At 46.0% G+C, this 26,297-nt stretch overlaps 5 protein-coding genes and 1 long non-coding RNA gene across 12 annotated transcripts in view; 4 read left to right on the top strand and 2 right to left on the bottom strand.

The window, feature by feature from the left end:
* The window catches only part of cacna1c (calcium channel, voltage-dependent, L type, alpha 1C subunit), an 83,588-nt gene extending 77,727 nt beyond the window's left edge, over positions 1 to 5,861 (top strand). For all 4 annotated transcript variants that reach the window (XM_086103240.1, XM_086103239.1, XM_086103238.1 and 1 more), the window contains one exon: positions 102 to 5,861. In XM_086103240.1, coding sequence (XP_085959366.1) covers positions 102 to 575 — 474 coding nt within the window. In that variant the 3' untranslated portion in view covers positions 576 to 5,861. The remainder of the gene's footprint in view (positions 1 to 101) is intronic.
* Positions 5,064 to 6,801, bottom strand: LOC147186135 (uncharacterized). The gene is made up of 2 exons (XR_015099229.1): positions 6,655 to 6,801; positions 5,064 to 5,499 (listed from the first exon to the last, which is right to left on the bottom strand). It is a non-coding gene; the product is annotated as an uncharacterized LOC147186135 (long non-coding RNA).
* On the top strand, positions 6,495 to 10,365 carry tspan33a (tetraspanin 33a). The gene is made up of 8 exons (XM_086103243.1): positions 6,495 to 6,734; positions 8,021 to 8,078; positions 8,184 to 8,311; positions 8,396 to 8,470; positions 8,920 to 9,015; positions 9,108 to 9,236; positions 9,313 to 9,477; positions 9,542 to 10,365. Exons 1-8 carry the CDS (start codon positions 6,627 to 6,629, stop codon positions 9,641 to 9,643), a joined length of 861 nt encoding a protein of 286 aa, XP_085959369.1. The 5' UTR covers positions 6,495 to 6,626; the 3' UTR covers positions 9,644 to 10,365.
* Positions 10,366 to 11,271: 906 nt separating this feature from the next.
* Positions 11,272 to 16,653, top strand: smo (smoothened, frizzled class receptor). The gene is made up of 12 exons (XM_086103840.1): positions 11,272 to 11,913; positions 12,227 to 12,426; positions 12,501 to 12,710; positions 12,811 to 12,983; positions 13,048 to 13,267; positions 13,351 to 13,474; positions 13,554 to 13,646; positions 13,728 to 13,836; positions 13,974 to 14,159; positions 14,236 to 14,384; positions 14,462 to 14,596; positions 14,935 to 16,653. The coding sequence occupies exons 1-12, from the start codon at positions 11,658 to 11,660 to the stop codon at positions 15,504 to 15,506; spliced, it is 2,427 nt and encodes an 808-aa protein (XP_085959966.1). The 5' UTR covers positions 11,272 to 11,657; the 3' UTR covers positions 15,507 to 16,653.
* A 592-nt stretch (positions 16,654 to 17,245) lies between these two features.
* On the top strand, positions 17,246 to 22,537 carry cax1 (cation/H+ exchanger protein 1). The gene is made up of 20 exons (XM_086103401.1): positions 17,246 to 17,333; positions 18,006 to 18,185; positions 18,280 to 18,419; positions 18,502 to 18,610; positions 18,707 to 18,823; positions 18,901 to 18,962; positions 19,041 to 19,229; positions 19,463 to 19,648; positions 19,716 to 19,815; positions 19,891 to 20,032; positions 20,149 to 20,332; positions 20,405 to 20,504; positions 20,600 to 20,718; positions 20,794 to 20,831; positions 21,319 to 21,584; positions 21,721 to 21,854; positions 21,934 to 22,028; positions 22,110 to 22,188; positions 22,269 to 22,377; positions 22,464 to 22,537. Exons 1-20 carry the CDS (start codon positions 17,246 to 17,248, stop codon positions 22,535 to 22,537), a joined length of 2,511 nt encoding a protein of 836 aa, XP_085959527.1.
* A 241-nt stretch (positions 22,538 to 22,778) lies between these two features.
* On the bottom strand, positions 22,779 to 26,268 carry klhdc10 (kelch domain containing 10). Of its 4 annotated transcripts, XM_086103267.1 has the most exons (10): positions 26,254 to 26,268; positions 25,650 to 25,934; positions 24,961 to 25,182; positions 24,620 to 24,774; positions 24,391 to 24,539; positions 24,226 to 24,310; positions 24,089 to 24,155; positions 23,970 to 24,017; positions 23,748 to 23,887; positions 22,779 to 23,565 (listed from the first exon to the last, which is right to left on the bottom strand). In XM_086103267.1, the coding sequence occupies exons 2-10, from the start codon at positions 25,723 to 25,725 to the stop codon at positions 23,356 to 23,358; spliced, it is 1,152 nt and encodes a 383-aa protein (XP_085959393.1). In that variant the 5' UTR covers positions 25,726 to 25,934; positions 26,254 to 26,268; the 3' UTR covers positions 22,779 to 23,355. The 4 variants fall into 4 exon arrangements, with proteins under 4 accessions (XP_085959393.1, XP_085959394.1, XP_085959392.1 ...); XM_086103268.1 differs by lacking the exon at positions 26,254 to 26,268 and having other exon boundaries at positions 24,620 to 24,793; positions 25,650 to 26,249; XM_086103266.1 differs by lacking the exon at positions 26,254 to 26,268 and having other exon boundaries at positions 25,650 to 26,244.
* Between the last annotated feature and the right edge of the window lie 29 nt (positions 26,269 to 26,297).

Genomic DNA, 26,297 nt, shown 5'->3' with positions numbered 1-26,297 from the left:
GTGGCCCCGCCCCCCCACTTGCCGACTTACTGACTCCCTCCTCGCTATTTCATCTTCGCCCGCCCGCCAATCAATCCTCGCCCCACCCTCGCCCTTTGCAGGTGCTAATATCGGAAGGCTTGGGGCAGTTCGCGCAGGACCCCTCCTTCATCGAGGCCACCAAGGCCGAGCTGGCCGACGCCTGTGACATGACCATCGAGGAGATGGAGCACGCCGCCAGCAACATCCTCAACGGCAACGCCGCCGCGTCGGACGCCGCCGCGCCCGTCGCCCCCCAGCACAGCCCCAACGGCGACCTCCACAGGGACAGGGACCGAGGGGCGGAGGACGGCGGGGAGGCCGGCGGGAACCGAGGCTCCGTCCACGGGCCGTCCTCCGTAGAAGAGCGGCAGGAGCTGCTCGCGGGGGCGCGGGGACAGGAAGAAGAGGACGACGACGAGGAAGAGGAGGAGGAGGAGGAAGTCGGGGGGAGGGAGGAGGGACACCACCGAAGCTCCGCGGCGATGGCGGGAGCGCGGCAGAGGACCAGCGGGCTGCTGGAGGACGAGGACATGGAGTGCGTGACCAGTTTGTAGGGCATCCGCTGGACGTCTCGCCGTTGGTGGCTGCGCTAGTCCCCGCCCCCTTCACGCACGCACCTCCGAACAATGGCGGGCAAGGCGCCACAAAATGCTTTGTACGTCGAATGTTTGTAGTAAAGTATATCACACTATACTCTATATTACCGGAGTGTGCGCCGGCGTGCGCGCGTGTCTCCCCCCCCCCCCGCCCCCTCTTTGAATGCACATTTGCGTGTGTGCGAGTGAGTGTGCGTGTCTCTAAAGTGCCTCACAGTTTTCTCACGTCCTCAAAGTGACGAGGTGAAGGCAAAGAGGAAGGGAAAAAAAAAAAAAAAACATCCGTTGGCCTTTTCGTCTCGTGTCGGTGTTGGGCTAGCGGGGGCGGCGCGGCGTGCCACGGCGGAGCTCCTCCTCCTCATCCTCCTCGATTCACTCGGGATGAAGCGCTGTATCGTCAAAAGAAAAAAAAAAAAAAGCGTCCTCCTCTTCCAAAGGAACGCCCCCCACCCCCTCCAGCGGGGGTGTGGGGTGCGGCGAGGGATGGACCGACAGCCGCCAAAATGGCTGACAAACTGCCCCGTTCAGCTCCACCTGGCTTCCTTTCTTTTCGTCACTTCCTGCTCCCAAACAGGAAACGCGACGAGCGAAGATGCGTGCATCATTTTTTTTTTTTTTTAAATTCACCTCATACCTCTCCCTCGCTCCCTCCTTTCGCCATGCCGCCATTTTCTTTCGGCGAGGAGTTGGACAGGACTCTGGCTGACCCCCCCCCCCCCCCATTCTGTATTGCCCGCCATTTTGTTTTCCTCCTCATGCTGTCTAATTTATCTTTTTTTTTTTTTGCACAATCGGGGTGCTGGTCTTTCTAAATGTACTTTTAGGAGAATTTTAAGCGGTTTTAAGTAACAAAGCAGGGGCGTAGACTTTTATTTTGAGGTTGCGTGTCTGCGTCCGTACCATTTTGCGCGCGTGTGTATGTACGACGAGAGTTCTTTCTCTCAGTATGCACCTTTTACAGATTCTATCTATTTATTTATTTATTCCCCCCACCCCCACCCCCACCACCAGAGGAGAGACGTGAGTGCGTGTGCGTGTTTTGAGCGGTTTACCCTACGTACGCTTCAGTGAAAAAGATTTTTAAGCCTAGACAATAATTTAAGGTAGCATTCAAACAAGTGTACGTGCGTGCGCGTGAACGGGCCTCAAAAAAGGGGGTCACCGCAGACGGGCGTGCTTCCAAAGCGTTCGGACTTTTCACATTTTAATCGGCACGGATTTGGGAGGGGGCGGGGGGGGGGGCTTCTCTTCTGAGGTAGACAGATTTTTCTTAATGATTGTGCTGAAAAAAGAAAAAATAGTCATGAATGCAGTGAAAGGGCCGTAACACACTGTTATCGCTGATACGAGTCGTCTTTCTCTTCAAACTAACTCTTAGGGCTGAGTTTAAAGATGCTGCAAGAATTTTAAATCCATCGTGAAACATCTTAGAGGAAGTGAAGTTTCAGGGTTTTTGGGGGTTTTTTTTAAAGTGTTTAATTTGGGGTGCGGGGGCATGCGGGTTTTGCCAATCGTCAGTCGGAGTTTGTAGCAAGGAGGTGCGCCAGTGACAGATTTGGAAATATTTTCAAGCCCTATTTTAGGGCGTCATTTAAAGTTTCACCATTGTAGCTTCGTAGCTCGTCACTTTTTTTTTTTTTCAAAATAAAAGTGAAAAAAATGCTTTATAACCTACCAAACATGCTCATGAAACCAATTCAAACTCACCAAATTTTAAAACCAAAAGTCAGAGTGAAATCAAAATTAACTCTCATGAAAATTCCCCGAACTATTATTCGCCTGCCAGCAAGATGTACGCACGTTTGTCTTGATTCTCGTGCGTGCGTTGTGACTCCCCGTCGCCTCTCGAGGACGAAAGCCACTCAAACCTGAAGTCAATGATCGTATTTGCCACCCCGTGCCCCCCCCAAAGAAAACACCACCGCATGTCGCTCTCATAGCGGCACTTAGCCGAAGGTGGCTGCAGTATTCGGTACTATTCGCAGCTCTGCGAGGACTTTGTGTGCCAGGAGCACTCTTGTGACATGAGAATTATGCAAACTTAATGTGAATGTGATGTCACGTGGCTGGAAAGCGACGTCTGCAATTGTGTGTGTGTGTGGGGGGGGGGGGGGGTTCTGTTGCTAGCTTGCACTTATTTGCAGCTTTGTTCGAATGGATAACTTTCACTTTTTGAGTTGGAACGATTTGACGAAAGGGCCCCCCGTTGGATCATTCTTCACATTTGACCCCAAGTAACCCTCTCCAGTAACAGCTAGATATGCAATAACTTTCTGTGCAGTTCCCCCGGCGCGTTTTTTTTTTTTTTTTTTTCGCATGCCAGAGAAACTTACCATACTTGAAATCAAGTGAGATGCAGTGTCGTATTGACTGTGTGTTTACTGAGCTGAAATCAGTTTTGTGTTTGTTTTTTCGCACCAGTCTGGGTGGTTGATTAAATTCTCTGGTCAATATGAGTGACTGGCAGGTGTCGCACGACGTCAGTGTAGCTGAGAGAAGGGCTGAATGATTTTGAAAAATAGCGTAATGGCGATTTTATTTTCCCTCGAATGCGTTTTAATATGCCTTTTTTTTTTTGGTCTTCTTCGCATGTTTTTTTTGGGGGGGGGGGGGTTGTTGTTGGACAAATATAAGCAATAAATGATTCCGGGTTACAATAGATGTACATCTAGTTTCGGTCATTTCATAAATTTGAGGCTTAACGCGAAAAAAAATGAACAGTGAATTATTATTAAAGTTAATATACTGTTTCCCCTATAAATATATCAATAAGAAATATACAGTACGTTTAAAAAAAAATATAGGCAATTGACCGACCAAAGTGAGGATTTTCGTTGGAGCCTTTTCGATGTGAACATTGCGACGTCGATTTGAATTCAATTCATCGTTCATCCCCCCTCCTTGGTTAGTGTACATAAGGCAGTTGATATTCAATGAAGGCATGATTTTGCATATCTTGAAGAGGACACCATTTTTTTTTTTTTTTATCCTGCTCCCAATATCAAACTCATTTAAAGCCCCGCTCCAAAGCATATATTGAATCAAGCTGATCCTTCAAGCCATTACTTATAAAGGAAAGTGACTTATTTATTGATTCTGATATTTCCCAATGGGGGTTTTCAGATAACGCTGTTTAGGGACGGCCATCCGGCGACATTTTCTTGATCACTCAGTTAACTGACAGGAAGGGAGATTTTTCTCTCTCTTCCTCTCTGAATGTTCTGTTCTCCTGCTTCCGCACGTGACGAGGCCAACTCAAACAGTTCTACACGATCTCCAGTGGTGCCTGGAGATAAGATGTGACACGACTATAGAGTTTATCGTAAAAGGGGGTTGTCGTCAGTTATATTTTTTCTTTCTTTTTCCTTTGACTCGTGAGCAAAAACACCGTGGCGGTGTCGTAAGGTTAAGCAACGAATATAACAATGTTCACGGGTGTATATTCTTTATTTTGGCAAAAAAAACAGCGAATATTACTGCAGATTAAATGAGTCACTCGGTAGTTTGTGTCTGTGTGACTGTACGCTGCTGCCCTCCGGTGGCCAAATCAAGCACACCAGGAGTCGAAATTTTAACTACTGCCATTTTCCTTATTTTAAAAAAAACCCAACATATAAGGAACATTTTGTTGTTGTTTTTTGTGAGGGGGGGGGGTAATACTTATTCCATTCATTTCAAAGGGCGAAGATGATTTGGCGATTGTTTGATTTCTATTCATGAAACTCGTATCTCAAGGCACCACTTCATCATTATGGCCATACCGATGATATAAAGGTTTAAAATTGATATCGCTTCACCACAGGCCGACGATTGTGTATTTTTTCTACAGCATATCCGAGTCATGAATATCTAATCAAGCGAATGTGACGGAATTAAGAGGTCGGGAATGTATTTATGGCCTACTGACTGTAGCGTCAGCATGAATTTATTGGAACGTCCCACTTGAGGAAGATGTTCGGGTTGCGAACGTTTATGAGGACTTTTTTTTTTTCATTGAAGTTATGAACCATTGCCTGTTCGAGCTCAAAACGGCCGCCAATCACTTTCAACCCAGAATGAAGAGCAAGTGTACAGATATTTTGTGGGAAAGTATATTCTAGAATGCTAGTTTCCATAGCGACTTTATTCTATTTTAGATATAAAATGGAGACATATTATATGCGTCGATGAAAAGAGAACGATGGAGACGGACAGTGCAATGAATCGAATTGCTGTTATTCCCCGATAAGTTTCCTTTCTACGAGCGGGTTTTCGAACGTGCATGTGCAAGACCGCAAGGACAAAACAAATGTGACCAAAGCAAAAAGGATTGATCTTCAAGGTCAATTCCGGGTGAAAGGTAACAGGCGTCAAGAAGGGAGGCTTTCTTTCTCACCACTATTTGTTCGCCGTTGATGAAATCGAATTATCTGGCGTCCGAAATTTGAGTCAAGACACATACGAGTCCGTTTATTGATTTATTTATTTTTTTTTGAAGATCACAATGAGTCGTGCAAGCATGCATGTAAATGAGTGTGTGTTTGTGTGCGCAGCTTTAATGAGCCTTTACTTTGCTGACAGGACTGACGAGTCTAAAACTCTATTGAGGGGTTGTTGTTTTTTGTTTTTTTTGTCTTCTCCGCAGCTGGGAATTGTGCAGAGAGGCGTTCAAAGACCAATTATTCACATTGTTGTATTAGGTGACATCACCTTGTTTTCCTGTCACAGACAAAGTGAGAGTGTGTCGAACGGGTGGCCATATCGGGATGACACAAGCCACACCCCCTGGGTTGCGTGAGGGCTTTTCATTGGCCGACGTCACTTGGTCGCCTTGGTAACGGCTGCATCGTCTCTCACTTTGGACCTCTTCTTTTTCGAAGTTTTTTTTCTTTCATTTTAGACTCTGGAAAAGGGAAAGAATATACAAATAAATCTGAATATTAATTCAATCACTTTTTCTACTCCTATTTTCCAAAAAAAAAAGTGACACTGAAAAAAAACAGGAAAAAAAAGTTTATTTGTAAATAAGTCGTGTACAGTTTGTATCTGTAAGTCGTCAGTCTGTCATTGGTGACAGAGTCTGTCTTGCTTATAACGCACGCTACCAGTAAATAAAAAAACAAAAAAGGAAAAAGTATATTTAGACTGTATGGTCCCTTGAAAGCAAGTTTTAAAGTAATATCTGATGTATATTCCTGTAACATTGCATTTTTATCTGAGGAATGATGTTATTAAAAAAAGTACAAATAAATTGCATTTCCTACAGTCGTCTTCCTCATGCTCCCTTGTTTCTTCCACATGTCATTGATTGGCCTTATTACTTTACTTATTTATATTTATAATTTCGAACTATGTTGAAAAGGTTGAACAAATTATATTTCTGTCGAAATTTGAAAATTCCGATGGGTGTGAAAGCAAGACAAGCCTCCGCGTGAATTCACCATGCTCTCGCGAGGTTATAACATTATATGTTGAAGTCGCAATTGTTGTTTGTTTGTTTGTTTGTTTGTTTGTTTTAATATTAACGAGCTGTACAGACGACACTTTGTGACACCAGGCGCTCCTGCTACAGTCATTCACATTAATAAATAGTCCGGTCAATTCCAATACTGCCGTGCTGTGGCCATCTTGAGTAACTACATTCAGGGTGGCGATGGGTGAATGGATATAAAAGAAACTTTATCCATCTATCCATTTAACTTGGGGACCACTTCATTCGGTACACTTGCGACTTATCAACTGTGACAGACGTTGCTTCCCATAACCAAGACATAAAATGTAACTAATAATTTGGCCATTTTGGACACTTCGACGGGTACGTTTGGAGGGTGCACGTCACATGATCACCCTTGAGAGGAGGGATACACACGGGACTCTGCAGACCCGCCTCCTCGATGTCAGAGGTTGAGATTTTCACAGTTGGTGTGCGTGGGGCAGAAAGATCGCGAGAGTGTGTGTGTCCCGAAAAAAAAACGCTCCACACCTTCATGGAGGCACTTGCACCCCTCAATCTGACGTTTGCCTGACACCATGTGTGGGAGACGTGGAAGAAACTCACCTGGACGTTACGATGAAGACTTCTCCTTTGTCAGCCCCGTGGTCAAATATCTGCTCTTCATGTTTAATTTCTTCTTTTGGGTGAGTCTGCTGGTTTCCAAATATGTTGCTTGGGGAGATATTAGAACTCGCAAAGTACAACGAGACGCACGGGGGTGTTGAAGCTAAACATTAGTGTCCGAATTACATTGTGTGACTCATTAAGTGTCTGGAGAATTTAAATTTCCGGGTTTTTTGTTGTTGTTCGCGTCAGCCGATTTATCAAACAAATTGAGCAGCCAAATGATTCAAACTTGAAGTGTGCAGTCCGTGGTTCACAAAAAGCTCAACCCAGAATACGATCACAGCAGTGCGGCAGCTAAAAGTAAATAAACGCGTTGAAAGTGAAACAGCTGCACCGTTCTCAACAAAGCAAAGTCCAAATTCATGTTTGTTCGCTTTAAGAAGATTTGGATTAGAGATTAAAATCGGCGGAAAAGGTGTACACAAAATGAACACCGTCACTGGTTTACAATACGATTTTCATTTAACGCCCCCGCGACAGGTCGTGCTTGGGCAAGACGAGGAATGTGTAAAAACTTGAAGAGATTCCTGTTAGAATGTGCAGTTTGTTACACTTGCCCCCCAGGCACTACACGGAAATTGACAATAACTTTATCGAGTACAATAGAGTGTTTTCATAACTAACGTTTACGTTTCGTGAGCATATCATTAAGAAGCTTTTGGGATTTATTTTAAATGTATTTATTCAGTATTACGGTACGCCCGTATTAAAAAAAAAGAAAGTCGAACAGACATTTGGAAATTGTAGTATCACTTCATTTATTTAAAAATATATATATAATAAAACTAATACTAAGACTAATAAAAAAAATGAAACACTTTCTGAAAAATTCAAACACTAACAATTGACATGTCATGCAATCACGCTATAGAAAATAATTTTATATTTCATAGCGTGCATCCCGGAAACCGCCACTGTTGCACTGTATTAGTGCAAAATGTTTGAATCTCTCAGCGCTGACACAATCGACTGCTCAGGTTTCTTCACGCAAACAAAAGAGCCCCGGTGAGTCACGGTGCATTAGTACGGTAACAGGATCCAGTCCATTCATCGCGGAGATTCAGAATGGGCTCCAAATAAATACAAATAAAAAGAGGCCTTGTTTTTTTTTTTTTTTGGCGCATGATGGGCACTGGCTGCGGCAGTAAATCAAACTCTGTTGTTCTTCTTAAGTGTTTTCGCGAATGGCACCACTCCCAGGACAAGTATGAACACATGCTCCTCACATCATCATTCTTGCGCAATGAAGTTGTAAACTATGCCGTGAAGCTTCTCCTCACCTCTCTTTGCTGACTACTTGTAGCTCATCGCCATGGCCATGATCGCTATCGGTGTGTACGCCCGCGTCGTCAAGCATGCAGGTAAATCTGTCATGCGATCGGCCCAAATGGACCAAACGGGGGGGGGGGGGGGGGGGGGGTGGGGGAGGTCAGAAAAATCCAACCCGTGATCGACTCGTCCCATAGAGACGGCGTTGGCGTGTCTCGCCGTGGATCCGGCCATGATGCTGCTGGTGGTCGGCGTCCTCATGTTTATCATCACTTTCTGCGGCTGTGTGGGCTCGCTGCGGGAGAACATTTGCCTGCTGCAGTTTGTAGGTTGCCATTTTGGGGACGCGGAAGTTGTCAAGCAAAGCAGCTCACTCTCTTCTTTTTTTTTTTTTTTCTTTTTTCCGCAGTTCTGCATCAGTCTGACTGTCATCTTCCTGCTTCAGTTAGCTGCTGGAGTGCTGGGATTCATCTTTTCTGATAAGGTAAACCGTTTCTTTATTTTATTTTTCTTATTATTGTGGTTTACTTCAGGAGCAATGACCATATTTGGGTGTTCTGTCCCAACTGTATTTTTTTTATAAAGTACATTATTAGACAGTGCTTATTTTTTTTAATTAGAAAACACTCCGAACATTTTATCGTGTTTTTTTTTGGGGGGGGGGGGGTCTGAAATGGGGGGTGAATTGTATTTTGGGTCACAAGCATGGTTAAATTAAACACCAAGGGAAAGGCACCACTGAGATAAAATTAGCAATGTCGCCCTCTGTTGGTCATTTTTATGTTAGCACTTACGCCCCACTTTCCTCAAGTGAACATTTTTAAATTGCTGTATGACCCAAAAAAAGTACTTTAAAAAAAACAGATTTCCACAAAACGTTTTTTTTTTTTTGCTATGTCTGTTTTTCAATCAATAAAGTTTTCTTTTTCACAGGCCCGTAACAAAGTGACCCAAATGGTCAACAACGCCATCGTGCACTACAGAGATGACATGGACCTGCAGAACCTCATCGACTTTGGCCAGAAAGAAGTCGGTCACTACCTCACACGTCATCATAACATGTGTTTTTTTAATATCCGGTCCAAAAAAAAAAAAAGACATACATCTCTCTATCCCTTCAGTTTGGCTGCTGTGGAGCCATGACCTACACTGACTGGTCCAACAACATGTACTTCAACTGCACTGCCAACAATCCCAGCCGGGAACGCTGCTCTGTCCCCTTCTCATGTTGCATCATCACCAAAGACAAGGTTTCATCTCATCCTCCTCACTTTTTTTTTTTTTAAATTTCGATCAAGTTTTTGCCAACTTTCTGTGTGTGTGCAGGTGGAGGTGATTAACACCATGTGCGGGCAAGGCATGCAGGTCGTGGAATACATCGATGCCGGCAATGTCATCCACACCAACGGATGCATCGACAAGGTGGTGGACTGGATCCACAGTAACCTCTTCCTGTTGGGAGGCGTCGCGCTGGGGCTGGCCATACCTCAGGTGGGGACACCACACGCGTACACACATGCACAAAGAGTGGGCTAACAACGGCAGCCTCTTGCAGTTGGTGGGCATCCTGCTTTCTCAAATGCTCATCAGCCAAATTAAAGACCAGATTGAGCTGCAGAACTACAACCTCAAACATCGCGCCGACCCGTGGAGATGACCAATCAGAGCCACCTGCCTCACACGTGTGACACCGGCAACAATTTTGACCTCTTCTCTTGACCTTAACGTTATTTTCGATTTTTGTTTTTTTGTTTGGGATGGAAGGGGGGGGGGGGGGGGGGACTGAAACAGTCACTTAAGTTGAAACAACTTTAAAATGTAAATTATTGACATTAATAGCAACAATGTTCGTTAGCACAACAAAGCTAGCTGTTTTTTACTTATCACTATACTTATTTGAATTGCCCAACGTAAAATGGAGTTCAGCCAACTTTTATTTTCAATATACGTACAGGACATACGTTCTTTTACCACAGCACAATCAGCTGGATCTCCCTGGCCGTTGAATTTATTCTCTGTTGGTCGTTACCGGATATAGCGTGTGCACACGTGTGTTACGTTGGCATCCATGATGCTGCATATGTGTAAAAAGGGACGTAAAAGTGTTTTGTTTTTTTTTAACAGAAATAATCTCGTTTCGCAATGCCGATGGGATTTCGTCAAGATACTTTTAGTGCCATGTTACATGAGTTTTTTTGAAACTTTTTCAGTTTGACATTTTATTTAAATGTTACCTCTGTGTTACAAACCTGGAAACGTTCTAAGGATAATTAAGTGTTCGGCTGCGTGACAACAAGAATAACTTGACTGTAAGTCAGTCCAAAGTCACAAAGGCGTGTGCATTTCTTGACTGAATAAACTTGGTGACGAATGTGCTGACATCTTTCCTTGTCGTTATATCATGTGTAAAACGTTGTGTTTTTAAAAGTCAAACTTGAGAGCAGTAGTGACGCAGATTGGTAGGAAAAATAACACACAACGCTCTCAAATGCTCAAACGAGCCAATCAAAACACCCCCAACTCGATGTAAACATGACAATTCCATGTTTCGCCGACGCTGTTTCGCCACACTCAAGGACTGTTTGTGTGCGTGTGCGCATGCGCGAGAGCGAGAGAGATGGCCGAGGTTTCACTTTGTGTGTGGTCCTTTTTTTTTTTTTTTTTTTTTTTTCTTCTCCTGCGTCTGATTTAAGGAGTCGGTGGAGGTTGTAAGGAGGCCCCCCCCCCACACACACACACACACACTGTCCCTCCCATCAATCGGGATATGTTTTTTAAATTATTTTTATTGACATGTATTTATCTGGCCTTGACTTATCCAGGTAAGGAAAGAAAGAACTGACTCTCATTTGCAGTGGCAACCTAAATAAAATGTAAAACGGATTTTTGTATTCATAGTTGTTTTTAAATTTAAAAAAACCTACACAGAAATTAAATGATATTTTCTATGTGTGATATCACTGCCATGAGGCCCTTTTTTTCATCCCTGTGAGCAGATGGGGGGGGGGGGGGGGAGGTGGGATTTGTGGTGCTGTTGTTACGTGAAAATTCCCCAGCCAGGCTGGAAAACTGACTGAGGAAGTCTCGGCGAAACAAAAGGACAACATTCACACGCTTGGAATGAGCAGATAAATAGACGCATTGGTAGTTTTACTTCAAAAAAAGAAGAGGGGATGGAAGGGGGGGTACAGTGCAGGGGGTGGAGAAGGGGTTGGCGCATGCGCACTGGCAGTTGGAGCTCCAGTTACACTTTTTCAGATTTTTGGGATGTGGGGGGGAGGGCGAATCCGCAACTTTCTCAACATTTTCCCACTCAATAAACCCCCAACCACTCACTTTTTGTGTCGTCACATTGTCCATTTGGATCATTTTGAACACGTTTTGGATTTTTTTATTCACGATGGAATTTGAAGACGAACCAAAGGGGGGACAGAACGGAGGGTTTCGTGGAGGAAAAACTTTGGATCGTCCTTAAACTTGTGCTCACATTTTGGGATCTTTCATCAAAGAAGCGGAACTGGAAAAAACATGGCTTTTCAGCCTCGACAACAATCTGACTATTAAAGCAACCTGATTCAACTTGATCGTCATTTTTTTTGTTGCAAGATTTAGTATATCCCCCGTCCGTGCTCGCACCCCCACCCCCTTCGCTTCCTCCTCTCGTTCCCAAGATGTCCTCCCAAGTTTGGAGCGCCTTTGTTGGCTTGTCCGGGATGCTGTTCGTGCTGGCTGGCTACAGCCTGGGCGTGCAGCTGCCCCACAACGTGACCATATTCGAGGACAAATGCAAAACGATGACGACGTGCGAGGCGCTCAAATACAACACATGCCTGGGCTCTCCTCTGCCGTACACGCACACGTCCCTGGTGCTGGCAGAAGACTCCGGTTCCCAGGAGGAGGCTTTCGAGAAGCTGACCATGTGGTCTGGTGAGTTGCAACGACGCTAATCACAACCATAAGTCATCTCTGAATAGATTCTGACGTGTTTTATCAAGAGAAACGGCAGAAATGCCAGCCACCACATCATCGCAGGGTAGGCAAGCGAGGCAGTGCCTCCCCCTGCCGGCCGATATATGCATGTGACGAGAGAAAAATAACGATTGCATGAAATTGTTTCATTTTAGTTGTGTGCTTTCACCGAAAGGGTCACTGCCTAAGTACAGTTCACTGTATTTGAATGTTGGTCATAATTGTAGTACCAGCACAGGACAGTATAAGATGTTGTGATGTCATTTCCCAGGTCTGCGGAACGCTCCTCGCTGCTGGTCCGTCATCCAGCCTCTGCTGTGCGCCGTCTACATGCCCAAGTGTGAAAACGGCCGAGTGGAGCTGCCAAGTCAGAGTTTGTGTCTGGCCACGCGTCGCCCTTGCAGCATCGTGGACCAGGAGCGCGGATGGCCCAACTTCCTCAAATGCGAGAAATTCCCAGTGGGCTGCTCGGTAAGCCCAGGGATGACGAGTCCTCGGTTTTTGTCATCCGGATCTCGCTTTTAAAGATCATCTTTGTGTCGCAGAACGAGGTGCAGAAGCTGAAGTTCAACACGTCGGGCCAATGCGAGGCACCGCTGGTGAAGACGGACATCCAGTCGAGCTGGTACAAGGACGTGGAAGGCTGCGGCATCCAGTGCGACAACCCGCTGTTCACCAAGGAGGAGCACGACGACATGCACGCCTACATCGCCTACTTTGGCACGATCACCCTCCTCTGCACCTTCTTCACCCTGGTGCGCCTTCTCTTTTCAATTCATTGTTCCAGAGTATCTCAATCAGGCATTACCAAGCTGAATGTCAAGGGCCCTAAGATTGACCCTTGTTTGTCGCCAGGCCACGTTTCTGGCCGACTGGAAGAACTCCAACCGCTACCCGGCTGTCATCCTCTTCTACATCAACGCCTGCTTCTTCGTGGGCAGCATCGGATGGCTGGCGCAGTTCCTGGACGGCGCCCGCGACGAGATCGTGTGCAAGAGCGACAACACCATGAGACTCGGGGAGCCCTCGTAAGTTCCCCGCCGAAAGTCCGCCGCGAACGTGCTGGAACGAAACGTTTTGTTTTGCCCGCAGTTCGTCCGAGACCTTATCCTGCGTGACCATCTTCATCATCGTGTACTACTCGCTCATGTCGGGAGTGATTTGGTTCGTGATGCTGACGTACGCCTGGCACACGTCCTTCAAGGCGCTCGGCACCACCCAGCAGCCGCTCACCGGGCGCACCTCCTACTTCCACATGGTCGCGTGGTCCATCCCCTTCGTCCTCACCGTCGCCATCTTGGCCATCGCGGAGGTATGTCAGGGACGTTCTTATTTTTTGTTTACAAACTAGCGATGTCAAAATGATTAATTTCCTATTTCCATTCGAACTCTGAGGTGGATGGCGACTCAGTGAGCGGGATCTGCTTTGTCGGCTACAAGAACTACAGATACCGCGCCGGTTTCGTGTTGGCGCCCATCGGCGTGGTGCTGGTGGTCGGCGGCTACTTTCTCATTCGAGGTAAGGCCCGCCGTTGTCCCGCCTCTCAACTCTCACGCAATCATCCGGGTTCGGGCTGAGCGCCTTTTGTTCCTTGTAGGCGTCATGACCTTGTTCTCCATCAAAAGTAACCACCCGGGTCTCCTGAGCGAGAAAGCAGCCAGCAAAATCAACGAGACAATGCTGAGACTTGGTATGCTCCGAATGAACACGTGTGGAGGAATGCAAACAATCTAAAACCAAATCTTTGTCTTTTTTTAAAAATTCTTCTCAGGCATATTTGGCTTCTTAGCTTTCGGCTTTGTTTTCATCACATTTGGCTGCCACTTCTATGACTTCTTCAACCAGGCCGAATGGGAGAGGAGCTTCAGGGAATACGTGCTGTATGTTTTTTTTTGGTGGGGAGGGTTTTCCCTCACCTTGTCCCATTATATGTTCTGTTACCACCTCAAAAAAAGACTTTGCTCCTTCCGTACCACACGGTTACAGATCATAACACGTGCTTTGATATGACTGACAGATGCGAGGCCAACGTCACCATCGCCTCCCAGACCAACAAGCCGATCCCAGAGTGCACCATTAAGAACCGACCCAGTTTGATGGTGGAGAAAATCAATCTGTTCTCCATGTTCGGCACCGGCATCGCCATGAGTACGTGGGTGTGGACCAAGGCTACCATCCTGATTTGGAAGCGCACCTGGTGCAAGTAAGCTCGTGACGCCAAGATCTCGCTCGGGCTCCGTTCGGAGAACCGAATGAGGTTTATTTGTTCCCGCCTTCAGGATCATTGGGCGCAGCGACAATGAACCCAAGAGGCTCAAGAAGAGCAAGATGATCGCCAAGGCGTTCGCCATGCGGAAGGAGCTGCACAAAGACCCAGAGAAGGAGCTGTCCTTCAGCATGCACACCTTGTCACATGACGGACCTGTCGGTAAGGACCTGATCCCGCTCCTGAGAAAATATCCTGACATTCAATCTTGGAAAACGTATGCGTTGTCATTCCTCTAGCCGGGATCAACTTCGACATCAACGAGCCGTCCAATGACATGTCGTCGGCTTGGGCGCAGCACGTGACCAAGATGGTGGCCCGGCGAGGCGCCATCTTGCCTCAGGACATCTCGGTCACTCCCACAGGAACGCCGGGTGAGAATTTAAGGCGCTGTTTGATTGTTTGGATAACTTGACACAATAACAACAACGCAATGTCATCGCGACAACAAGGCGCTCTAAAGCAGCCACACCAGCCCAAAGCAGCGGTCCATTTACGTTTTTCTCTCGGTGTGGTGCGTGCACTCACGGCCAACGATGAGGCGTTCTGAAGCGCCCACACCGGTGGACTATCCAAAAGGAAGATATACCTTCAGGTGTAGGCTTCGCTAGCTAGCAAATCACTGAGTTCACCTCTCAGGGTCTTGAAGTATTTGTACTTCGTTACGTCCCGCCACTGTTCCCACCTGACGTATTTTGGGTTTCTTCCATAGTTCCACCCCCCGAGGAGAGGAACAGGTTGTGGATGGTGGAGGCTGAAATCTCCCCGGAGATGATAAAGCGAAAGAAGAAGAAGAAGAAAAGGAGGAAGGAGCTGCACGGACCAGCAGAGGAGGCGGCAGCGGCAGCAGCGGACCACCAGGCTTTTCCCCAGCGGGAGTTTGGCCGTAGCTCGGTGCCCCGCCTCCCCAAGCTGCCCTCCCACCCAAGCCTGGTGGCCAACCTGCGGGAGCAGCAGAGGCGACAGCAGATGCTGGAGGACGATGTCCTGCCGGGTTCCTATCCTGATTTTCCTCCCTCGCCTGGTGAGGAGCGGTGCCGCTTGCCGCCCTATCAGAGCGCTCGGAGCAGCTCCGGCCGCGGCGTTTTCTCGGATCGCCCGGAGGACCTTGGTCTTGCCCCGCGCTGCCCACCCGGCGCCTCCTTCTACGGCCATGAGGGGCTGTCAGAGAGGATGGCGCATGTGGCCAGGGTGCCCGCTGGCCGGCGGGTCGCTTACGGCCCCATCCACTCGAGGACTAACTTGATGGAGGCGGAGCTTATGGACGCCGACTCAGACTTCTAAGTTGCACTGACAGCGAGCTAAAGAAAAAAGTGCTGGATACTTTCGAAACTTAAGTAAACCTATGTTTATTTTTTACAGTCTGTTTTTTTTTCATTGTAAGGAAAGGGATAACAAAAAATATATATACATATATATATATTTTTTTTTTTGTACTGCTAAGTCCGATAAAACTTCCTTGGCAACTTTATGATGTAACACAAATGAGGCAGCTATAAAATAGCTTAAAGGAATAGACTATGTAGATTAATCTGAAAAAAAAAAAAAAGAATAGCATCATCGCTTCTTCATGGCAGGTTACCATTAAAGTAGGCGAAACTATTTTGAAAGAATGACTCTGTTTTCTGTACACGTTTATCCTCTCCACACTCACTTTTTAGCCAGTAAATACTGCAAATGTTTATGTACTAACTTTAATCTATGGTGCTTTTTACAATACTGTACATGTAATAATAGAAGGAAATAATACACTAGTGTCTTATAAAGATTCAAATATTGTGGGTTTTTTTTATTCTTTCAATTAGCAACATGATTTAAAAAAAAATCACACAAAGCACATAGCAATGTTTCAATTTTTTGGACTATTTCTTAAATATGAACAGAAAATCCACGTACTTGCATTCTTTTTTTTCGCCGCGTCTCTCTTTGTGAGCACGTATGTAAGATGTTCATAGATGTCACATGAAGGGTATTGTTTGTACAGATTTCTACATATATATAAAAAACGGTTTGATTTTTCAAAAGAAAAACAAGGTGATGGGCAAAGAGATTGCACGTCGTCAAAATGTTGTTGCTTGAAGTCATATTTCCCTTTTTTACTCACACGTGTGAATTCTCTATTCTTGTGAGATGTTTATATTTATATAAGTAGCTCTGCTAGTTTCTGAAACAGAATTTAACGTAAAGTCAGTCCCACCCCCCCCCCACAAAAAAAAAGAAACGTAATTTTTATTGGTATTTTCTGACCCTTTAAAAGCACCAAGCTCTGTTTTTGTGTGCTTTGAAAAGAAGTAACAGCTGTTATTTTTATGTATTTGTACATGTTGCCTCGCGACTGTTTTTAAAAAAAAAAAAGTCCCTTTTATGATAGCTGTATCTGTTTTTACGTGTAAATAAATGTAACCCGACACTCTTGGCCGAATTGCCAGCACTCTTAAGTGATTTTATTCTGTAGTTTAAACTCCTTTCAAAACGTTGTAGACACAAAGAAATCATTATACTGTTCATACATTACAGTTTAAAGTGATGAAGATGATTTATCCCTGAGTGGGCGGAGCCAAAGTTAACAACATAAAAACGATATTTTTTTTATGCTTTTTGAGTATTTTTTTCGAATGTAACACTTGTCTTTTATATAGTTTTTCTTCTTACAAGGCACAAAAAAATGTTTGAGAAAAAAAAGCATTTTTAATTTCTTTCATGACTCAAATGCACGCCTATTATCTTAAGATTTTTTTTTCAGAACAAACAACAGTACGACCAAACTACACAAGCAGGTAAGAAAGAAAAACAGGGCGATTGAAAATATTTGTACTTGATTTATTTTGCAACATTTTCCTCGGTAGTTCGCGTCGGATCCTCTTCCTCCTGTTCTCCTCCTCTTCCTCCCCACGGATTTGTTTGCTTCTTTTCGTCGCGAAAAACAGCGTTTTGTGGTCAGGGAAGAAACGGGCCGCACACTTTGGAAATAGGAGGAGGAAAAAACAGAAAGGAAGACTGATGACACCAGGCTGAAGGTGGACATGTCCCTCACGAAATCCACGCTTGTGTCTTTTGCAACAGCAGGCGACCAGGAGAGCCTGAGGAGGAGATCCACGATGGACTCCACGGGTGAGCTTTTTAATTTAATTTTTTTTACTTTTCTCAAAGCATTCCTAACATATTTAATAATGCCATCAGGGCATTTATATTTAAGCTTTTTATTTTTATATTTTTTTCAGTAGGTGACCTCATGGTTCTGTTTGTCAGTGTTTAATCAAAGTCAGCTGTGGAATCAAACCTGGACCGGAATAAGAACTAAATGTAATCTTGAACTTTAAATGACATTGCCATGTTTTATTTGGCATATTTATTTATATTTAAATATCACAAACATCAATGTAGTGTTGGGAAGCCCTCGAAGTTGACCGTGATTGACAGATAACGGTGTTGTTGTCATTGTCTTTATTTTTTTTGGGGGGGGGGGGGTAGGAAACAATTGTCGGTTTTGTGTTTAAATGTCATCGTGATGTCTTCATATTCTTTCCTTTTTGGCACATAGCAACTTGATTTGCTTGCATGTGTTGCAACAATGCATTGATAATGGGATCAGACGTAGTGCCGAAGTGTGTGTGTGTGTGTGTGTGTGTGTGTGTGTGTGTGTGTGTGTGTGTGTGTGTGTGTGTGTGTGTGTGTGTCATGCATGACTCTCAGGAGGTTGCTGTTAGTCGCACCCATTTGGATGATACCCACACCCCTTGGTGGACCTTTTAGGCCTTTCATATTTCCTTCCCCCCTGTCCAGAGAACTACGATCCGGAGCCAAATGGCCCGTTTCCACGGATACCGTCCCAAAGCGAGTGCCTCTGCGTCGGGCCGCAGCACCCGGAGCTCGTCGTCAACGCCGCCGAGACCCCCTCTCCCGACTCGTCCTCCAACCATTTCTGCCACTACACGCCCAAGTGTTTCCTACCCGTGCACCGAGGTGACGTTAGGCCGCGCTATCACGTTGACGTTGGGACAAATCTTGACATCAATGTTTTGTTTTTGTGGGGGGGTTTTTTCTTTAATTTATGCAGCTCGCACAGGAGCACGCGGCAACTCTGCACGCTCCACGCCGTCGTGCTGCGGCGAGGAAGGTTGGCATGAAAGCACCTTGAAAACCACCATCAGGGCTGAGAACGAGGTGGAGGCGCACAGGGAGGCCAACAACTACAAGGTAAGCGGCTCTTAGTGTTTCTTTTAAAAAAAATAATAATAATAAATAAATAAAAAGGAAGTTTATTTTTGTTTTTTTGGAGTTTGGCTTCCGAAAATGGAAAGGCAATGTCACAGAGAGGCCCATCGAGGACCGATCAGATGTGGTCAAGGAGCTCCACTCGGATCTCAGCATCGTCAAGCCTCAGGAAGGTCCTTTGAATTTATTCACCAAAATCCAATTTAAGAGCTTTCGCGGCAAAAAAAAACAACAAAAAAACAGACAAGCTGTCCTTTGGTGTATTTCAGGTTCTGTGGTGACCTTGGGGAACATTGTTTATGTGATTTTATTCGGCTGGTGGATTTCTTTAACCTACGTCATCATTTGTCCTGTGATGTTTCTGACAATAATCGCTGCCCCTTATGGTTGGTATCGTCTATTCCGGGCAGCAAGTTGTATATTTGAGAAGCATTCATCATGTCTGTAAATTATTTTTTTGAAGGAAAACTGTGCCTAAAGTTGGCCTGGTATTTTATTTGGCCCTTTGGGAAATCGGTGGAAAAGGTAAAATGCTGGCAATTCTCTTCTAAATTTCCACGGGTGTTGATGTGCCTACGATCAGGCATATTTTCCTAATCTCAGGCTGCTGACTTGACAAAAAGATCCACGATGAAGCCGCCGAGGTGCGAGGTCATTCCCGAAGAGAGGGACTCCGAGGACGGCAAGGACGCGGTCACGGGAAAGGACTCGAGGCCTCTTCTGATGTCGTCCCCTTTACCCGTTGAGTTGCCTTTGCCGGAAGTAACCGTTCGGAGCGGGTCGAAACACTGGGTGAGGACACAGACGGACGATTTACATTTCACGCAAAATCCGGCTAACTACATCACCAAATACATTCTCATTCTCTGGCGCCCATGTCACTCACCAGTGCCGTATAAAGCCACACGCATTCAAAGTCACAGATACAGCAATGGGAAATGTGAGGGTGGCGAGCCCACCTGGATGAAAATAACCCACATTTTGTGTTGGTATCGTCGTAATCATTCATTCTGATTGAATTTCAGTGTCGCGCGAACACCTACGTGTGGCTGCTCCTCGGCTATCCCGTCCTGGCGGCGGCGCACGCGCTAGCCTGCGTCATCTCCTGGCTGCTGGTGTTCACCATCCCCGTCTCCAAGATGAACACCCGCGCGCTCGCCATCATCCTCCTCATGGCGCCCGAGGATGTCCACGTACACGCTCTGGAAAAGGTGAAGCGGGAAATTCCCGATCATCGCGTACGAGTGGGTACGATTGTCACGCTGTGTTTTTTTCCAGACGCATCGGTGCGAAGCGAGAGTCATCCTGTGCTGCTACCGTGCCGTCAACGTCTATTACTACAAATACACCGTGCAAGGGATCAACATCTTTGCACTCAGTATCCTTTTTTTGGGGAGGGTCTTGATAAAATTAGCGTGGTGTTTTTTTCTATGCTCCTGACGTTCTCGTACAGATCTCCTCCCATTGGTGATAATCACATTGATTATCGGCTACACTGACCAGAACCATAAATACTTCAGTTCGGAGACCAAGTTCGCCACGGCCATCACGTCCATCATCCCGCTGTCATACTACATCGGAATGGGCATCGCCAGGTAACGAAGCGTACATTACATCAACGCATTTTTTGACCCGAACAGATTTATATTCCCAAAACTCCAGCCCAATGTTTTTGCGCGTGGCATGTTTTGTTTTTGTTTTTTTTCTGCAGTATTTCGGCTCAGAGCAACTTCGCCGTGGGCGCGGTGGTGAACGCCACCTTCGGCTCCATCACCGAGATGACCTTCTACATCACGGCGCTCCTGCGGGGCCACCGGGCCGCCTCCAAGTGCTACGAGGAGGTCGTCAAGTCCGCCCTCACCGGCACGCTGCTGGGCTGCATCCTCTTCATACCCGTGGGCGTTCCGACCGGACTGTGATTGTCGTCTCGTGGTCGTGTGAATGAAGGTATCATGTCACCCGCACAGGGCGTCTGCATGATCATTGGTGGCATTAAACACCGGGAGCAGAGATTTAACAGCCGCTCGGCCGGCGTGAGCTCGGCTTTGCTCTTCATATCCGTAGGAGGTTTGTATCGAAAATCACCATGTTGTACATTTCATTTCTGTGAAGGGCAAAAGCAGCTTTCTTTTTAAAAAAATTTTTTTTTTTAAATCCCTCAGGTGTTTTTGCTCCCACCCTCTTCTCCAAGACCTTCGGCAGCCTGATGTGCGAGAGCTGCTCCAACATTCCCGGCAATGCCAGCGTGCCCTTCGTGTGCAAAGACTGTCACTACGACACGGTCGGCCGCCGGTGATTCTTCGACCGAATGCTTCTTCAAAAATTCGACGTCTTACTTTATCGTCTTTTGTTGCAGAGTAAAACCGACTCGCAGTTGGTTATGATGCATATAGAGTAAGTTGACATGCTGCAGTTGCAAAGAGTAGAATGTGAACGCTTGGGCATGACCTAGTTTTTGCATGAATAGGTCGGAAAATATTATCCGACGTTTACCGAAGTCATGACAATAAGACGAAAAAAATGAAGGTCCAATCAATGTGACAAGATTGGAGCTATTTCTTACTGGAATCTCTGACACACGCTAGGCTAACATCAAACAATAATCCATGTTATTTCTGTCCACAAAATATTGGTTCCGTAGACGTTAGTAACAAAATTTTGTGGAAATGAAATTGAAATTGAGCTGATTAAAACGTCTTCCAAACTTGGGGCATTGTAAAGTTCGATATTGTTTGGGGCTGCTTGTATCATCAGGACCTGGACCTATCGAAATAATTGACTTTTTTGTTTTTGTTTTATTATTATTATAATTTTTTTTGTGTGTGTGCACGTGAAACTGGTTGGAACTAACACACGATGATGAATGTCAATATGACACCAGGCCCCTGGTGTACACCATCTCCGTGCTGCTGCCCGCCGCCTACCTCATCGGCCTGGTCTTCACGCTGAAAACCCACTCGCACATCTACGACATCCATATCGGCGACGAGCAAGGCGGCCCCGCCCACGGTCAATACGCGGTCGACGCGGGGGCCGCCGCCACCGCCGCCGCCGCCGCCTTCCCCGGCGAGGGCGACGCTGGCCCGCTCTTCGCCGTCAACTCGTGCATTAATGCCAGCGTTGTCCCACCCAGCCACGTTGTCACAGGTATGTTGTTTTTTTTAAAATTCTTGTTTATGCATGTGGGTCACAAAAAAAAAAAAAAAGCATGCAAGTTTAAAAGCAAGTGAGGTGAAATGTGGCTAAGTGAGGCCGCGGATCACGGCGTCCATGCGTCACGCAGGTCACCATGTGCTCCACTGGTCGCGCTGGAGGGCACTCGCCGTGCTGGTCGCGGCCACGGCGCTGATGGCCTGCTGCGCCGATCTCAGCACCAACAACATCGAGCCCATGCTGACTAACTCCTCCATCTCCCAGGTGCTAAAAAAATAAAATAAAATAAAATAAAATCTGCCTTTTTGTTTCACATCGTGACCTTCTTTGGCGCCGCCTTCAGTACTTCATCGGCGTGACGGTGTTGGCAATGGTTCCCGAGCTTCCCGAAATCGTCAACGGGATCCAGTTTGCGCTGCAGAATAACATCAGTTTGAGGTATTTCGCTCATCACACGCATAACAAGTTCCATCAAAATGGTTCATACTTTTTTCTTTTTTTTTTTTTTGTGTGTCCCAGTCTGGAAGTGGGCAGCTGCATTGCCGTGCAGGTTTGCATGATTCAGATCCCGCTACTTATCCTATTCAACGCGTTCTACGTAAGTTAAAATTCCCTCTTTGACGATATCCGTGACAAGATCTGTCGTGCTTTTAATGCATTTTGGCGATTTGTGGACAGGATGTGGGATTTACGTTGCTGTTCAGTGACATCCATCTCTGGGCAAGCATCTTCAGTGTCATTCTGGTCAACTATATCTTCATGGATGGGAAGTGTGACTACTTTCAGGGTGAGTCCGATTTATTATTTTTTATTTTGGGGAGGGCGGGATCGGTTTTTATGAAGGAATATTAAAACGTGTTTTTATTTTTGTAGGCACTGCTCTGGTGGTGGTCTACCTCATCCTTTTGGCTCTTTATTTCTTTGCTCCGTCACCACGCTCATGTTAAGTTAAAAAAAATTACAATAAAATAAAATCCAATATATTTTTGTGAGCATGCAGGGACTGAATAATTTGTAATTTTGAAAGCATCTTCCCTATGCATTTGTACGTCAATATTTATTCTCGCTTTCTTGTAAAAAAAAAATTAAATTCCATTTATTATTCTTGGTGCAGTACTCGTCGATTGATTTAGCAGAGCCAAGAATTCTCAACCCGCCTCCCCTCAAATGAACACAAACTTCAAAAGGTCAGAGAGGGCGTTCAACTTTATTCACGGAAAAGCTTTTTAAAAATGAGAGAGCACCAAATTCACAGTGACGTGACCAATGCATTTTTTTTTAAGTCCCCCTCTCGGGGGACATGATTATGGCAAAAAAAAAAAGAGAGAACATCAGGGGAAGCGAAATTTTTGGATGACGGTTACATAACGTGACAGTCAACAAATGAGCAAAAGAAAGACAAATCACTTTTAAAAACTAAAAATCAATGCTAGATGGCGTGTCCAAATAAAGTCCTTCCAATAAATATACACGGTCCATCCTTTGCACAGTCTTTAAAATATTACAAGTGTTAATACATTCTTGAATTACTTTTTTTTAAATTTGAGAAACAAATCATTTCCAACCGCTGATGACAAGCAAAAAAAAAAAAAAAAAGGGGATGTCCGCTCCAGGATGGCACATAAAAGAAATTCCTAAATTTCAGCATTATCATATTGAGTCCTCCCTTTGACCCCGCCTCAAAAAAAAAAAGTGGAATGAGGCAAAACAAGGCATCTCAGTTTTTGGCAAAAGGAGCAAAGAGTCCTCGCACGTGTTGGCGTTGTCATTTCAAGCGCTCGATGAGTTCCTGTGTGAGGCCGAGGTTGAGCAGCTGCACGGTGGGCAGGTTGGCGAGGTGGGGGAACGCTTGGAGGAGCCTCTCCCAGCAACGCTCCAGCAAGCTGGGCACGGCCAGCCAGATCTTGAAGAGCGATCCGGTCCTCTTGTTCTCCTGGATGTTCACCACACCGCCGTGGATGTACATGCAGCCCGTCTGTCCGGAAAGTCACACCCCCCCCCCCAAAAAAAAATAGCTTTTATCAAGAATGGAATACCCGGAAATTCTGCCTAGCAACAAGTGACCATTGCTTCTGTTTATCTGTTTGTGTACAATTGCTGCTTCCCTTCTCTCTCTCTCTTTTTTTTTTTTAAAGATGAGTCTAGCGTCATACCCACCGGTGTAACGGCGGCGCAGTGAAAGTAAGCCGGCTCGGGCATCACGGCGGGCAGTCTGCTCCACTGAAACGTGCGCAAGTTGATCTTCCACAGGTCAGCCAAGATGAACTCACCGTTGTAGCCGCCGCAAATAAATACATCTAGAAGGGGGAGTCGAACGGGCCACATGCGAAAGTCTCTTGATGCAAATCGATCGGGGTAATTTGTGGGAAAAGTACTGACCATTTCTTATTTGGACACAACTGTGACATCTTCTAGGAGCGGGAAAGCCTATGAGAATCCCACATGGTTTAAATACAAAAACGTCTCTCGTCAAAATCGTGTTACAGTAGGACACAAACCTATTTGGTCGTGAGGTTTGGTTGCAATCTCCTCCCAGGAATTGGTCTCCAGGTTGTATGCGTGAATCTGTTACACAATTCATCCAATCAATAGCTCTCAGATTTTTTTCTTCTTTTTTTTTTTGTCCCGCAGGTACCTTGTCCAGCGGGTAAGACGTCCAGGACGTCCCTCCTCCCAAAATGTAGATCCTCTGTCCATCCTGTGCTATTTCATGTCTGTACCTGTAACGGCAGCGCGTCGTCCGTTTCTTAACGCTGACTCGCGGCGCGGTTGGTTGTTTGAGGAAATTTGAAAAGGGTACCGTTCCTCGGGTAGGTCATCTCGAGGGTTGTTGGGCTTGAGGTGGATCCACTCTCTGGTGGTCAGGTCCAGCCTGTGCAGGTCTGTGCTGTATATGTACCCCGTTGTTCCTCCAAATACGTAGAGAAAGCCATTTATGATGACCATCGCCTGGATCGGGGCATGACAAATTGTTCACTCACGATCAATTCGCCTCACAGATTGTCGGGGTTGCAATAGTCGGAAGCTACCTGTCCGTAGATTCTGTTGGGCTTCTTCCCGCGACAGTTGAGCAGAGACCATCGCTTGTACTTCACATTGCAAACGTGAACGTCGTTGCCGTTGTTCTCCCCAAAGGGGATCCCCGTGCCGCCAAACACCAGCAGATTGTGACCGTGCAACACGGCTGCAGTGAGGAAACTGTGCTAAATGTTGACATGTTGATTTTTTTTCCCCCTTTGGAGCGTCATTTAGAGCGTAAGTATAAAATTTTATTTAACCGATGACAAAATCTTGGAATTGTGATTAACGTGTTTTATCTTAGCATTTTATCAGCATCCCGTTCGAATACAGGATCTAGCAGACGTTTCACCTGACATGGAGGCCAACTCTGTGGGCACGTAACCCTCGGTTTGAATCTGCTGCCATCGCCCCGTGGCGAAGTGGTACTTCCACAGCTCCCGGAACAGCGGGTAGTCCTCGTTCTCCGAGCCGCCCGACTCATCATAGTCCGGGTTGTACCCGCCGAAGACGTAGAGGTTGGTGTCGTCTGCCACGCAACGATGGCCACTGCGGGCTGCGGGAGTACGACGACCTGAGGAGGAAAGAGATGAACGCGCAGGATGACTGAAATGCATTGCACATTCATCAGGATGCTTTTGTTTTGATCGACACTGGCAGGGGCTGGTCAAGATCAAGTGTACCTAATGAAGTGACCAGGAGTACATTGTCACCTGGAAATTTGAAAATGACGTTTTGCTCCAGGAATAACAGTTAACTACCTTAATAGATCACAACGTAGATGGATGGGGTCATGTCACTTTGAAACAAATTTACAAAAAAAAAACGTTTTCACCAAATAAAAATAAAGACGTCGGTTAATATGGAGGTGCTAGCTTAGCTCAAATCAGACTGGCGGGCTAAGTTTTTTTAATAAATAGCAGTGAAATGCATGGCTGTGCGGTCTTTGTCAGACAACCAGTGACAGCAGTGAGGTAGCCATAATTAGCATGCGTGCTAATGTTGTGTCGATCGATCTGCGATCTGTGAGCGTCTGCTCACCGTGCAGCGGCCTGCCGGCCAGCTTCTCGAATGTATTCAACTGGTCCGGACAGCGATCACCGTGGGCGTCCGTCATCTTGTCCCAGTTTTAGCGCGGCCTCTCCCACAACATCACAACGAGGAAAAACAGCTGCTCCCAAAGGGCTCGGTGGACATGATGGTTTATGGTAGCGGCGCAGCCCCAGAAGGTTTGAAGGCAGACACTCATCTTTCGCGAGGGCCTCGGCCAATCAGCGGACGCGTTCTTGGATCGCTGCGTCTTTGGAGGTGGGCGGGGCCAATGGCCTTCAAAACAAGTTATTCTTGCCTTGTTCGAACTTGAACAAGTTTCAGTCCTCATCGCACAGACAATTCAGCGCTGTCAAAAGAACCACTAGCTGCCACTTATGTGTTTCCTGTCATTAGTGCCACTTTTGGCCCACGAGCACGCAAAGAAACGACCGCTCTTCCGCGTCCCTTTTGAAGCTATTTCTGACTCGCATCTTTTTTTCCCCAACTGACATGAAACACATTAAAAGAGAAGTGCTAAAAATCAACATTCAAGTCTTGTTTTCTTGATGCGTATATCTGCTTTGGTCAAATGTTTGTTTACAAATGTACTTACCACCTTCCTCATTTTCGAATTAATTCATCTTCACAGCAGTGTTG

The sequence above is a fragment of the Hippocampus guttulatus genome, chromosome 22 (assembly GCF_054856545.1).
Source record: "Hippocampus guttulatus isolate MCC_2025c chromosome 22, RoL_Hgut_1.0, whole genome shotgun sequence".
Taxonomy (NCBI): domain Eukaryota; kingdom Metazoa; phylum Chordata; class Actinopteri; order Syngnathiformes; family Syngnathidae; genus Hippocampus; species Hippocampus guttulatus.
This window is presented reverse-complemented; position numbering and strand designations above follow the sequence as displayed.